Source organism: Malus sylvestris, chromosome 6, assembly GCF_916048215.2.
Source record: "Malus sylvestris chromosome 6, drMalSylv7.2, whole genome shotgun sequence".
NCBI lineage: Eukaryota > Viridiplantae > Streptophyta > Magnoliopsida > Rosales > Rosaceae > Malus > Malus sylvestris.
In genome coordinates this window covers 23,741,021-23,756,080 of record NC_062265.1, presented here as the reverse complement: position 1 = coordinate 23,756,080, position 15,060 = coordinate 23,741,021, and the positions used below count along the sequence as shown (strand labels likewise).

At 39.6% G+C, this 15,060-nt stretch overlaps 3 protein-coding genes across 4 annotated transcripts in view; 1 reads left to right on the top strand and 2 right to left on the bottom strand.

Moving 5' to 3' along the window:
- LOC126625318 (uncharacterized) overlaps positions 1-12,994 on the bottom strand; it is a 47,502-nt gene extending 34,508 nt beyond the window's left edge. Inside the window, exon 1 of the mRNA XM_050294408.1 lies at positions 12,860-12,994. The gene's annotated coding sequence lies outside the window, so the exon portion shown is untranslated. The remainder of the gene's footprint in view (positions 1-12,859) is intronic.
- Positions 1-15,060, top strand: part of LOC126625317 (uncharacterized) — a 46,082-nt gene that overhangs the window by 9,003 nt on the left and 22,019 nt on the right. The gene's annotated exons all lie outside the window — the stretch shown is intronic.
- Positions 10,037-13,074, bottom strand: LOC126625320 (uncharacterized). Its single transcript, XM_050294409.1, has 3 exons — positions 12,794-13,074; positions 11,843-11,988; positions 10,037-11,000 (listed from the first exon to the last, which is right to left on the bottom strand). The coding sequence occupies exons 1-3, from the start codon at positions 12,861-12,863 to the stop codon at positions 10,983-10,985; spliced, it is 234 nt and encodes a 77-aa protein (XP_050150366.1). The 5' UTR covers positions 12,864-13,074; the 3' UTR covers positions 10,037-10,982.

Below are 15,060 nucleotides of genomic sequence, written 5' to 3'. Positions count from 1 at the left end.
GTTGCAGTACCAAACCTAATAAGTTGTGAAGATGTGAGTCAAGAACTTGTTGTGATGAAAGATCGTTTGAATGAAACCATGCGCAATTCCGTTGATGATCCTTAACTGGTTGTTAGAAAATGGTAGGTATAAAAAGAATTAACTTGACTCCTCGAAAGGATGAGGAGGAGTTCCTATTAGAATAAACTTAAATAAAAGATTTGATACAACCATCAAGAACACAAGGATCAATTAAGTAAACCACATATCTCGAACTATATAAACATTGATCAAGTAAAAACATGAAACATACAAGTCGATACATACCTACATACATGTTCATGGATGTAGAAGCCATGTAAATTTGCACATTGTTGATGCACAAAATCAGTGAGGACTTTGGTACAACAGAAAGTGTTAAGTTTGTGACATTCGCTCGATTGCTCTGGTCACTAGTGTGGGTAAATATGTAAATAGATAAGGACAGGGAAGCAAACACAAAATGTATGTGGTTCACCCAGATTGGCTACGTCCACGGAGTAGAGGAGTTCTCATTAATTGTGAAAGGTTTACACAAGTACATAGGTTCAAGCTCTCCTTTAGTGAGTACTAGTGAATGATTTAGTACAAATGACATTCGGAAATATTGTGAGAGAATGATCTCTATTTATAGAAGAGAGTTTCTAGTTTCATTCTGACATTGACACGTGTCGTGTTGTGATTGGCTTCTGATGTTGACACGTGTTGCGCTATGATTGGCTTTTGATGTCGACACGTGTTGCGCTGTGATTGGCCTTCTGATTGGAAGGAAACTCTTCTGGGTCCTTGACGATATAACGTTGACCGGTGCTTAGTAGTTTCGGGATTGGTCAAGTATGGTACAAACAGTGCTCCCCTAAGTTCCCGAGTGAGGGAAGCTCCTCGGTTGGGGACTTACAAGATCCAAGTCATTGAGTAATCACGAAACTTCTAAGTACCGAAGTGTGGTATCATTTTCACTTGACTTATCTGCCTCATATGTAGATGTGGCATCTTTTTTGGAAGTGCTTTTCCTCCATCCAGGGGTGGTATCTTTAACCGATGAAGATGCACAAGGTAATGTATCAATTTCACTTGAAGCTTACTTGTGGTTTTGGGCTTGGTCAAGTGTGATACAAACCCTATAGTAGGAGTCCCCCAAGTCGCCAAGCTAGGAGATTTATCGAAGTAGGTAACAGACAAGGTAAGCAATCAGATTTCCAAGCAAGCAACCTGGATTGGAGGTTCGATTTCGGCTTGCGGTTGATTGTTCTCCTTTTCCTTGTGTCGTAAACAACAACACGGATAAGGAGAAGCAAATGGAGAAGAGATTATATGAGATACTTTTGCTTTTGAAGAAGTAACTTTCCACAGTCTTATTCTTGAACTGGGTTAGAGGGCTTTCTAGTTTCCTCAAGAGTATAAGGCCGACTCAAGAATTTGAGGGTCAAAACAAGTCCATCAAATCTAGAGTACATTCGACCCTGATGATATGGGATACTTTTGCTGTTGACAAAGTAGTGGATGTATCAGCACGTGTTCTGTTACGCTTATCTCCACATGCTTCCTTGTATCATTCTCACTTGCCCTATCTGTTCATCAGGCAGATGTGGTATTTTCTCTAGAAGCATAAGATATTGAAGATGAGTACTCGAGAGCAATGCCAGGAAAGTAATCAGGCAAGGGGTTCTAGGCAGTCTGTTCTTGACTGGAAGCTTGATTCCAAATGCTGACTGATTGCTTTATTTCTCCTTGTCTTGCAGGTAAGAACAAGGTCAAAGGAAAAGATAGGGAAAAAGCATGATATGAGATACTCTTGCTTTTAACCCTGATGATATGAGATACTCTTGCTCTAGTGTGGCTTGTTTATAGAGGTATTATCGGGAAAAAAAGAAACTGAATATTTCGAGAAACTCTGCTGAGAGTGCCCTCTTGGATGTGAAGAAAAGTTGAGCATTTTTTTTATTTGCAGGTCTGCCTGGTTGTGGAGGATGGAGGTCGACATATATAGGAGTCTCCCTAACAACAAGTAGTAGTGCTATTCCCTTACCCTTCTTGGTCATAGCAATGTAGTAGAAGCTGCAAGCTTCACGTGTTTTAACTTTGTCAGAGCACTTTAAAAAAGTGGTCTGTGGTATCTGGAAAGCTGATGTTGCGTGTGAAGATTGCAAACAAGCTTTATCCAAGGAAATCTGGCTCTCGAAGTTCAGAGAGCGGTGCCTCTTCGGTTTTCAAACAAGCAATCCTGTCGGGGATCTGGCTCTCAAGATTCAGAGAACGGTGCCTTTTTTATTTTTGAGAAAGCAATCGTGTTGGGAGTCTGACTATTGAGATTCGGAAAGCAGTGTCTCTTCGATTTTTAATAAAGTAATCCTATTGGGAGTCTGTCTCTCGAGATTTGAAGGGCCGTGCCTCTTCAATTTTTGAGCACTTAATCCTGTTAGGAGTCTGGCTCTCGAGATTTGGAGAGCGGTGCCTCGTCAATTTTTTAGAAAGCAATCATGTTGGGAGTTTGACTCTTGAGATTCGGAGAGCAGCGTCTCTTCAATTTTTGAGAAAGTAATCCTGTTGAGAGTCTGGCTTTCGAGATTCGGAGAGCGGTGTCTCTTCGATTTTTGAGCACGTAATCCTGTTGGGAGTCTAGCTCTCGAGATTCAGAGAGTTGTGCCTCTTCGATTTTTGAGCAAGCAATCTTGTTGGGAGTGTTTTCTCGAATATGAGTAAAGGTTGGGCATTTTTGCCAGTCTGCATTGCCACGGAGCACGGAGGTTGACACATATTGGAACTTTCTAGTTATCAAGCAATGTTGATGTTCCTTTACCCTTGTGGGTAATAGTAGGGTAGCTGGACCTTCAAAATTTATGTGTCTAAACTTTGTCAGAGATCTTTGGCAAAGTTATCTGTGGTACCTGATGAGCTGATTTTGCGTGTGGAAAGTGGTGCCTCTTCGGAATCTGGAGAGTGGTGCCTCTTCGATTTTTAAACCAACAGCCATGTTGCCATTTCTTTTATAAGGGCAGCAATTGTGTGCAAGAAGTACATTCAGAGAGTTATTGCTTGTAGGAATTTTCCCATTACTTCAGAGATTTATTGCACCTCATTTCTCCTTCATTATTTCTGAGAATGTCTGGCCCATCCAACCGTCGTTTTGACTTGAACTTTGGTGAAGAGGCAACCATGCCTTCTCAAGACAACATATGGCCCCCATCATTCTTATCCCCTACTGGTCATCTTATCGTTGGGGACTCTGTGATGAAGAATGATATGACCGATGCGGTGGTGGCCAGGAACCTTCTCACTCCCAAAGATAACAGACTACTTTCCTAATGGTCTGATGAGTTGGCTGTTAAGGATTCTCTGGCTCTTAGTGTTCAATGTGCAGGTTCTGTGTTTAATATGGCCCAACGCCTATTTGCTCGAATTCGCCAAGTTGAATCATTGGCGATTGAAGTGATAAGTCTCAAACATGAGATTAGAGGGCTCAAGCATGAGAATAAACAGTTGCACAGGCTCGCACATGACTATGCTACAAACATGAAGAGGAAGCTCGACCGGCTGCAGGAATCTGATGGTCAGATTTTACTTGATCATCAAAGGTTGTGGGTTTGTTCCAAAGGCATTTATTGTCTTCGTCTTCTGGGGCTGTACCACGTAATGAAGCTCCAAATGATCAACCTTCGGTGCCTCATCCTTCTGGGGTTCTGCCTAGTACTGACGCTCTGAATAATCACCCTCGGGTGCCTCCTCTTTCTGGGGCTCTGCCGACTGCTAAGACTTCTCCTGAGCAACCTTTGTGAAGGCTCCCTCTTGTTTGTTTATTTTGATTCATGTATATGTACATATTTGTAACTTATCGGAGATATCAATAAACAAGCTTTGCTTCATTTCAACGTATTGTGTTAAATACACCAAGACCTTCTTCACTCAGTTCTTTGAATTTTTCCTTTTGTTGAAGATTGTATGTTGAAGCTTTGTGAGTGAAGCATGTAGGTTGAGGTAGTGCTCCCTTAATTTCTCGAGTGAGGAAAACTTCTCGTTTGGAGACTTGAAAAATCCAAGTCATTGAGTGGTCGTGAGACTTCCGAGTATCAAGGTGTAGTAGCATATGGTAGGAGTCCCTCAAGTCTCTGGTCGAGGGAGTTGACGAATGAGGCATTTCCTTTCTAAGTGGTAGCCCAAAACTCATTCTTCATATATATTTGTTATGAAAGTTGTTAGGCCCAAAGAAGAGGAGGCCTAGGCAATTTTTTTTTTCGAATTTCCGAATTTTTGAATTTTTGAATTTTTGAAAAAAAAAAAATATATATATATATATATATTTTTAAAGCTTTGTAGGTGAAGCTTTGGTGTTGAAGCTTTGTAGGTGAAGCTTTGATGTTGAAGCTTTGTTGGGTACCATGAATTGATTTTGCTTCATACGATCTTGATCAAGATAATGTGAGGCTTTTGTAGGTAAAGCCTTTGTAGGTGAAGCTTTTGTTGGTGAAGCTTTTGTGGTGGGTGAAGCTTTTATGGGTGAAGCTTTTGTGGTGGGGGAAGCTTTTGTGGGTGAAGCTTATGTGGTGGGAGAAGTTTTTGTGGGTGAAGCTTTTGTTGGTGAAGCTTTTATGAGTAAAGCTTTTGTGGTGGGTGAAGCTTTTGTGGTGGGAGAAGCTTTTGGGGGTGAAGCTTTTGTGGGTGAAGCTTTTGTGGTGGGTGAAGCTTTTGTGGGTGAAACTTTTGTTGGTGAAGCTTTTATGGGTAAAGCTTTTGTAGGTGAAGCTATTGTGGGTGAAGTTTTTGTAGTTGAAGCTTTGGAGCTGAAGCTCTGTAGGTGAAGCTTTGGAGTTAAAGCTTTTGTTGGGTACCATGAATTGATTTTGCTTCATAATATCTTGATCAAGATAGTGTGAAGTTTTTGAGAATTTGTAGTTGTCCTCCATTGATGAAGCTTTTATTGGTGAAGCTTTAGAGTTGAAGCTTTTATTGGTGAAGCTTTAGAGTTGAAGCTTTTATGGGTGAAGCTTTTGTTGAGTATCATGAATTGATTTTGCTTCACACTACCTTGATCAAGATAGTGTGAAGCTTTTGAGAATTTGTAGTTGTCCTTCATTGATGAAGCTCTTGTTGGTGAAGCTTTGGAGTTAAAGCTTTTGTTGGGTACCATGAATTGATTTTGCTTCACACTATCTTGATCAAGATAGTGTGAAGCTTTTGAGAATTTGTAGTTGTCCTCCATTGATGAAGTTTTGTTGAATTTCTAATTTTTTTTTTTTTTTTTTTGGAAACTAAATTTGAAAATGTAGGAGAGACAACATATACAAATTTTGCTTCCATATTGTTGACCAAGAGATTATGATGCAAGCCACATCTTGTAGTAGTCAAAGGTTTGGATGAACCATATAAATTGAATTTGCTTCGAACAGTCTTGAATTTGCTGCGAATGTTTGAGAATTGTAGTTGCCCTCCACTGATGAAGCTTTTGTTGGCACCATAAATTGGTTTTGCTTTACACTGTCTTGATTAAGAGTGTGTGAAGCTTTTGAGAATTGTGGTTGCCCTCCATTGATGAAGCTTTTGTTGGCACCATAAATTGGTTTTGCTTCACACTGTCTTGATCAAGAGTGTGTGAAGCTTTTGAGAATTGTGGTTGAATTTCTTTGATGAAGCTCTTGTTGGCACCATAAATTAGTTTTGCTTCACACTGTCTTGATCAAGAGTGTATGAAGCTTTTGAGAATTATGGTTCCCTCCATTGATGAAGCTCTTGTTGGCACCATAAATTGGTTTTGCTTCACACTGTCTTGATCAAAAGTGTGTGAAGCTTTTGAGAATTGTGGTTGCCCTTTATTGATGAAGCTCTTGTTGGCACCATAAATTGGTTTTGCTTCACACTGTCTTGATCAAGAGTGTATGAAGCTTTTGAGAATTGTGGTTGCCCTCCATTGATGAAGCTCTTGTTGGCACCATAAATTGGTTTTGCTTCACACTATCTTGATCAAGAATGTGTGATGCTTTTTACGAGTTGTAGTGTTTGCATTGTTAAAAAGGAGAAATGTCTGAAGCAAATGTAAGAGGGTTGGATAGCTTGATCTTCGTATGCCATGCACTGAAGTTGTTGTTGGCGGCTTGCAATAAGACTTTGTTGGTGACTATAACTCTTGTTGGGCATAAGTGCTCCCTTAGTTGAGTTGTAAAACTTGATGGTTTTTTATTATTTGTGAATGCTAGAAGTTCACATGTACAAGTTGTACCACTCGTTTTCTGGTTGGTGGAATGAATGGTGAGTTGCTTTCATCACTTGGTTGGTGGTACGAATGTGAGTTCCTTCATCACCTTTCATCACATTTCATCACCTGGTTGGTGGCACGAAGATGAGTTCCTTTTTCACTAGGTTGGTGGCATGAGTAGCAAGTTGCTAAATGATATTAGAGTACGGGTTGTACATTTCATCACCTGGTTGGTGGGCATGAGTAGCAAGTTGCCAAATGATATTAGAGTACGGGTTGTACATTTCATCACCTGGTTGGTGGCATGAAGGAGAGTACAGGTTATACATTTCATCACCTGGTTGGTGGCACGTAGATGAGTTCCTTCTTCACCTGGTTGGTGGCATGAGTGGCAAGTTGCCAAATGATATTAGAGTACATGTTGTACATTTCATCACCTGGTTGGTGACATGAATGAGAGTACGGGTTGTACATTTCATCACCTGGTTGGTGGCATGAAGATGAGTTCCTTCTTCACCTGGTTGGTGGCATGAGTGGCAAGTTGCCAAATGATATTAGAGTACGGGTTGTACATTTCATCACCTGGTTGGTGGCATGAAGATGAGTTTCTTCTTCACATTTCATCACCTGGTTGGTGAGAATAAGGGCAAGGTGTCGAGGCATATTGTAGCAAGTGTCGAAGAAACAAAGTATGTTGAACCCTTTTGAAGCATAGTTGGCTTATGTGTGGATGTGTTGGAATGTATGATGTTTATGTATGAATGTGTTGGAATGTATGATGTTTATGTATGAATGTGTTAGAATGTATGATGTTTATGTTAATTGATATGAGTGATGCTTATGAATGTTTTGATATACATGAAAGGATCCATGCTTTTGATATGTGAACTATGTTGGTTGTAACACTTAGTATCACATATTTTGTGTTAAGTACGCATGTTGAAGCTCTGAGTTGGAATATAAGGGTAGGTCAGCATAGACCAAGTGTTCCAGTGCTAGGAACGCAAAAGACTAAGAAGAAGTTGTCTGAATTCCCTCTTCTTTAAATATTTGCCGAATGGTTTGTGTGACAAAAGATCTCAAGCGGTTGAGAGTCAAAACATTTGTAATATGTATGCCTTCTTATAATAGCATTTCCTTCAGTACCTAGTCCTCCACTTTGAAAGAGTGAGGCTTGGCCCTATAGTCATAATAGTCGATGGTACGTTCACCCATGGTTGTCTTGATACGAACTTTTATCCCTCTTATTGTAATAGGCTTGCTGAGAGTAAAAATCCTTCATCTTACCAAGAGACAGATACGTTTGGTGACTTAGCGAGTAGCTAAATGAGGCAGGAGATGATGCAATGGGTGTCTGAATGGTCAATATCTCCTCACTTGGTACCACTTGACTTCCACTTCCCACTTGTTGATAGGGGTTCCCTTAGTATGTCCTTGCTTCGGCGGATGCGTGGTTGTAAGCCTGTGCCATCACCTCAGAGTAAGTCTTTCAAGTGTTGGCATTGATCATGTACTTGAAGAAACAATCACGTAGGTCTGCCGTGAAGGCCTTGAGGACGGTCTTGTCACTGCCTTAGCGCAGCGAGAATACTCATGGCTAAAGTGACCGGCATACTCTTGTAGTGACTCGTCTGGCTTCTGGCGAACAGTGTACAAGTTATCTGCAGAATGCAAGCGATCGGTCTGGAAGATGTGTTGAGAGACAAACAGTTTCCTCAGGTCCTCAAATGAGTCTACTGTCTTAGGTGGAAGACTGCAATACCAGTTTAGAGCTCCGCCAGATAGGGTGGAGGGGAAGAGAAAACATCGCTCTTCGTTGGTGTGCATCCGATATGCTATAGTGGACTCAAAAAGGGTAAGGTGTTTAATTGGGTCTTCCCTTCCAGTATAGAGTTGTAAACCAAGCTTTTGTTTTGCCTTCGCTTGAAGGGGGTGTCGATGATCCTTCTTGTGAGAGGGCCAGGCTTGGGTTAGTTCCAGTCAGGTATCTCGGCCTGACTTTCGGCCTTCAACGTGTTTACTTCCTCAATGAGCTATAGGACAAGGGGGTCCTGAGTGGAGTCATGTACCACTGGAATTTTCTTTCGTAAGTCTCCATCGCCTCTTGGAAGTAGGAAAGTTTGAGCAAGGGCATGTGGTTTTTTCTTAGACTTGCCGTACTGACTTCTAAGGCGAGTCTGTCCGAATACCTTAGAGTCCCATGTACCTTCATGTTCCTCTAGGACCTGTCGTTCCTTCCCTAGATTGGCAGCTAACCTGGGTTGTGGAAGGGGACCGAGTTTTTCAGAAACCCTTGGGTCATTGATCTTCGAGCATATGTGGAGGGGATTCTCTCGACGTTGCTTTAGGAAGTCTCGACAGTCACGATAAACAGCTTTCGATCCTTCCAACCCTTCTGCAATGAGGTGTCTTCCTCCACTGCTTCTGCTTCGGGTCGAAGCATATGGGTTGAGAGAAGTCTCATGTTGATCAATGTTTTGATGATTAGCTCGCTCCTCATCAGGGATACCCATGTCGAATGGAGGTGACCCTCCGTGTTAGGGGGCACCCAGATGATGGTTGATGTCCACATGGGCAACGAGCTCGCGTGTTTGAGTACGCCTAGTTTCGTGGAGCGTCTTAAAGAGCTTCTCATACTGCTCCTGGAGGACCTCATTCTTCATTGCTATCTTGTTGTTCTGAGCTTTTAGCTCATCAACTTTAGCTTGAAAAACAACCCTATTTCCTTCATTCTTTTGTTGCTTCGCACTAGGTGCAAGATGGGTGTTATTATGTGTGTTGTGGTTTCCTTCGCTCCCCATGTTGGAGAGGGATGCCTGATCAAAAGACAGTGTACGAATGGTGGAAACCAGCTTGGCAAAGCTGAAGAGAGTGGGAATAAGTGTCGTTCCCACAGACAGCGCCAAATGTTGATGCACAAAATCAGTGAGGACTTTGGTACAACAGAAAGTGTTAAGTTTGTGACCTTCGCTAGATTGCTTCCGTCACTAGTGTGGGTAAATATGTAAATACATAGGGACAGAGAAGCAAACACAAAATGTACGTGGTTCACCTAGATTGGCTACGTCCATGGAGTAGAGAAGTTCTCATTAATTGTGAAGGGTTTACACAAGTACATAGGTTCAAGCTCTCCTTTAGTGAGTACTAGTGAATGATTTAGTACAAATGACATTCGGAAATATTTTGATAGAGTGATCTTTATTTATAAAAGAGAGTTTCTAGTTTCATTCTGACATTGACACGTGTCGTGTTGTGATTGGCTTCTGATGTTGACACCGTGTCGCGCTATGATTGGCTTCTGATGTCAAAACGTGTCACGCTGTGATTGGCCTCCTGGTTGAAGGGAAACTCTTCTGGATCCTTGACGATATAACGTTGATCGGTGCTCAGTAGTTTCAGGATTGGTCAAGTATAGTACAAACACACACAAAGTTCTCTCTGCAAAGCACGATACTCTCCAAATTACAGGCAATTGGAACAAAAAAAGTGTAATCTTTGTGAAAGCAAGGGCTTGTGGTTTAATACTACAAGTTCTGGATCACCTATAACAATCCTACAAGGAATATGAAACTAAATCCTTGTATAATCATGAGTACTAAACTCAAGTCCCAAGTAGAGTTCTAATCCAAACCAAAACTGGATTTACTCTTATAAACACACTGTGACTTCTTCATTCTAATCTAAAATAACTAAACCGTGTGAATCACACTCATACTCTAACATTCTCCCGCTTGAGTATGATTCACCACAATAAATAATCATCTCAAATTATGTGATCACTTTTATGTTAAGCTTCGCATTTACTCATTCCTGAGTTTCATCTATCAACACTTTATTGTCTGTGAAAAGCATACACCAAGTAATATCATCTTGAATATGTCCTGTTAACTCATCCATTACAATGCAAAAAGCTATTCACCAATATGAATAACCAAGTATAATTCTTAAAACAGCTTTATCAAAAACGCAAATATTAGCATACATTAAATTGCCTACTAGAGAGGTATATGGCTTTAATTTCATCTTTTCTTTCTTTAACAAATTCTTTGGACTTTGCTGTTGATAAAATTTGTCACCCTTATTCACAAGGACATCAGCACTATTGCAATGTTCCATGTTAAACCTAGCCAGGATTCTCTCAATGTGCCCCTTTTGTGAAAGCCCCAATAGGATTCTTTTTCCTGTCTCTAATTATCTCTATACCAAGTACATAGTGAACTTACCCCAAATCTTTCATTTCAAAATTGGTACTGAGCATTGTCTTGGTTTCATGCAACAATTGCACATTCGAGCTTGCTATCAATATGTCATCCATGTATAGAACCAAGAAAATAAACTTGGTACCCTTGAACTTGTAATATGTACAGTCATCTAGCTTGTTCTCTATGAAGCCATTGTTGTAACCACTTTGCCAAACTTGAGATACCATTGCCTACTTGCTTGTTTAAGTCCATAAATGGACTTATTGAGTTTGCAGACCATGTTATCCTTCCCCCTTCCAACAAATCCAATTGGTTGCCGCATACAAATGTCTTCCTCTAATTCTCCGTTGAGAAAAGCTGTTTTGACTTCCATCTGATGCACTTCTAAATCAAAATAAGTTGTTAAAGCCATGATCACTCTCATAGTCTTTTGAAGGGACTGGAGAGAAAGTATCACAGAAATTGATTCCTTCCGTCAGTGTAAAGACGTCAAACTCTGGATACTTCCAGGTGCTTAAAAATTGTCAAAATAATATCCAACACATAGTCCTATGTTCTTGAAGCTCCACAAAAGTTCAGATGATGCCACCTAACTGCCAAAAGACGGTTACAACATATAAGTAAATGAATTGCAAGCCTAAAGGAAAGACAGACAAGAAAATTAATTTCATGATTCATCATAAGCCTTACAAAAATCTTGACGTTAGTGGTTCAAAATGGACAAGTACCCACCCCAAACTGATCAAGATCAGATGTTTAGTTCAGACATTCGATACCTCATAACAAAATGTGAACATCAAGCAACGAATACTCGCTACTTAACGTGAGAACAAGAAATTATACTTATTTACTCCCCCTGACAATGTTTATTTTCAGCCATCATACATCTGGAAAGCCCAAATATCATCCAAAACTGGTCCCCAAACTAAGATGCAGATTAACTTATAACTTTTCTGCATGGAAATTTTAACTTCTAAATGGTTTACATGAATATAGCCTACCGCACTATTTCATGAGCAATATCTAGTCAGAATTCCGGTTTCACTGCCTTATGACTCACGCATCAAATGAATCACCATCCATTGTATAGCATAGCTTTCAGGCGAACAGAACTCGCCTATTAAACGGTGAGGAGGAATTTCCTCCTTACTGCTGGCTTGACATAAATTTATTTGCATGAATTGGGAAAAAGGGTGACTCCCACCACTTTCACCAATTCATTTGAATAAATATATGCCACATTGGTAGCCAGTCAATAGGTAATCATTATTCTTTTTCACCAAGCTGATTTTTTTCCTATGATTAGTAAAGAATAATGATTACAAATCATGAGACAAAGGGAGCACTTAAGGCTCAAGAATTCATTGCAGGGATAGTTGATATATCAAATCAATAGTGTAGAAAATTTCACAGCAAAAGCACAAGTTCCACATACCATCATGGCCTCAATCTCCTCTTTGGACAATGGTGTTCGTTCGGGTTGTTCAGAAGCTTTTCCTCCCAAGGTGGTTGAGGCCTTTGAACCTGAGAAGAAAGTGTGAGAAGAATCACCAGCCAAACCTTGAGTCTGAGGCTCAGTACCTGCAAGTAAACAATTACAAGTGTTAAACGGAAACAAATTATGACCCAACAAACATGAGTACGTGACTACCAGCATGAGGGCAAACAGTGAATGAACTTCTGATATTTTTCAACAAATGACTGCATGTTATCTCTCTAACATTATGGGATTTCCCACTTGTTTCACCTACTTATCGACGCATCAGCAAGAAACTGCCTAACGGACTAAAGATCAAGCTACTACGGATAAAATTGGATGTTGGATGCTGCATTACCACCACCACCACCCCCAACCTCAGAAAGTAAAATTCAAGACCTTAAACAATGTAGAACCAGCAGAAATTCAAAACGTGTATTCAGAAACTCCCAATTGGCATCGTCAATGTCCGCGTCATAATCACTAATCTAAATGAAATAACTTCCTAATGGGATTTTAGCACTACCCTAACCCTTAATTCAGCATTTGCCTGATGCAGCCAATCTGAACTGTTTCATGAACTCAAGCTCAAACAAGCGGAAAATTCAATCGAAAAATCGAGCCAGCCAATCTTAACAAACCATCCCATTGAAATCACACTGTTGTTAAAAAATTAGGCGTTTTTTATGACATCACAAATCCAATCTATGCTTTAATTTAAATACAGAGAAGGATATATTTCTAAATTTACAAGAAAAGCACACAAATTTGGGACATTCAAGAGAAACCCATTAAATTGGATCATAAATACAGCTTAAATTTTAAAAAATACGAACATGCATAAATAATTAAATTTATTAAAGATGAAAATCGAAACAATGGTTTGAGAAAAGGAAAAGAGAGACGGACCAGAAGGTTTGGGGTGTCTCTGAGGAAACTTGATGCGAGGTATCCTCTTCATCGCCTGGGCTGCACCCATCTCTCTCTCTCTCTCTCTTCTGTAGTACCAGTTCCTCCGGAGACGACGATTGAAAAAGAAGAGCTCAAATCTGCCACCAGCGATTTGTTTGGCTACTCGGGGATGAACACAAGTTGCTACAAAGGTCAGTTAGTTCAAGGGTGCGGGTTGCCGGGTCGGAACGTCAATCTAAATCGTGATCCACCCTTTTCATAAACTGGGTTGGGCTTGTGATCAAGTTCGGGTTCTATCGGGTCGTAAATAGGAAGTTCATAACGGAATCAAGTTCAACTTTGCTACACGATGGATGAGTAGTTTCTCTTCAAAACACTGTGATCGACTTTCAGAATTTTTTGACTATGATCCGTTAAAATATAAATTACTGTATTTTTTCTGAAAAAAAATCTCATATTTTATTGAATTTTAGGAGATATGATTTTTACAGAATGATCTATAATATTAACGGTTCGAATCATAATAATTAAGCATAAAGAACTGTGAATTAGCCACGCAGCGTTTTGAGGGGTAATTCATCTTCATTCTTGAGTAGCCAAATATTTTTCTTGCAGAACATCATATCCGTGCGTACAATATTTTTTTTTTCCTTAAAAGAGAAGAAAATGTTAGGGAGATTATGTTTTTTTAATGAGTATTACCACATTGGTGTACGATATAATATGATAAATAATGCATCAATCAACATCTATTAAGATAAATTAATTAATTGAAATGACATGTATACATTACTTATTACATCAAATGAGACACCAATGTGGTATATATTCTTGATTAGTTTTGGCTGGCCAACTGGAAGTCTTCAAGTGCCTTTTGAAACTACTCCAACTCTTGTAAGGGTTACATCGTTTGACCAAAGGACGCGATTGGTATCTTTGCAGTTGCATGAGAAAGAGATGATCAAATTTGGTTTGTAATACCCTTAGTGTGGCGTTTGGTTGCATCCCCTGCATGTTTTGCAGTTGCATATTCGTGTTTAACATACATGATTAAAACTTACAATGATATATCATGACTACTGCAAAATTGGTATACGGCAGTACCTGTTCCAGGCGGTGGTATCTAGCAGTGAAGTTAAATCAGTTGGCAATGGTTGCATGTAGGAATTTTTGAAACATACTTACATAAGTTTGTTTCCTAAGAAGTTACCTACGTCTGTCAATGAATATATATATATATATATATATATATATATATATATATATATATATGTATGTATAAGGAGACTAAAAGATCAAAGAATTTGATTAATATCAGATTATGATTAATAGGAAACTGGAATCCGAATGAATCAATTAAAAGAACATAAACAAATAAAACTAAATTAAAAGTAGATGTAGTATACATGATGAAATAATGAATTAAAATTAATGATGCAAATATAAATTTGAAAGTAATTTTATTTCAAATTGGAAACCAACTTACAGTTCGTCTACTGACAATTGATTGAGAAAACAATGGAGCTCGCAGGCATCCTTGATTGAAAATTAAAAATACAAGTGTTTAATATTTTGGTGGATGAAGATGATGCTCAAAGATGGCTTCTGTTCTTAAGAGAATTTGCAGAAGTTCTAAGTTCGACCGAAGTCCCCTCCACCTTGAATCCAACCTCCTTTTGTAGAGAGAAGGATGATAATTGAGATTCGGGAATCTCGCTGTCCTCTGCCTAATGCATGTGCCAAAGGCTGTAAAGGCTGAGAAATGATGAGGCTTTCACTGTGAAATCACGATGATGATGTCTGGAGTGGTAAATGAATAGTAAAAAAGTGAATATTACTATTCATGAATAGTAACTTGTTGGGTGAATGATTGCTGCTACTGCTGAATGCTGTTTTTACTGTGGAATTCACTTGACCTTTAGTGTGCGATTTACAAATCATAGGGGTCTTGGGCATCTGGATACGGATCTTGGGCATCTGGATATCTTTCTACTCGATCCGCCCATTTCTTCGGTTGAGACGAAACGTTTGATGAGTCTGAGCTGGAAACATCTTCTTCTTCACTAGAACTTTGGAGCAAAGCTGCTTTTGCTATGAGCTTATCGGCCATCTTCAGGAGTTGGGAAGATTTTCCTTTTTTCTTTGAGCTGGAAGATTTGGAGGATTTTGCTGTCTTGGACTGGTTGCCTTTGATAGAGGATGAGGGACTAATGTCCGATAATGACTGAGTGTTTTCTGGGATTTCTGGCAATGCTTGGGTAGAT

Excerpts from the sequence above, each read along its gene's own strand:
- LOC126625320 (XM_050294409.1), bottom strand. The coding sequence starts at position 12,863 with ATGGGTGCAGCCCAGGCGATGAAGAGGATACCTCGCATCAAGTTTCCT. Across the intron at positions 11,989-12,793 it reads GAGACACCCCAAACCTTCTG|GTACTGAGCCTCAGACTCAA; the intron begins GTCCGTCTCTCT and ends GTTTACTTGCAG.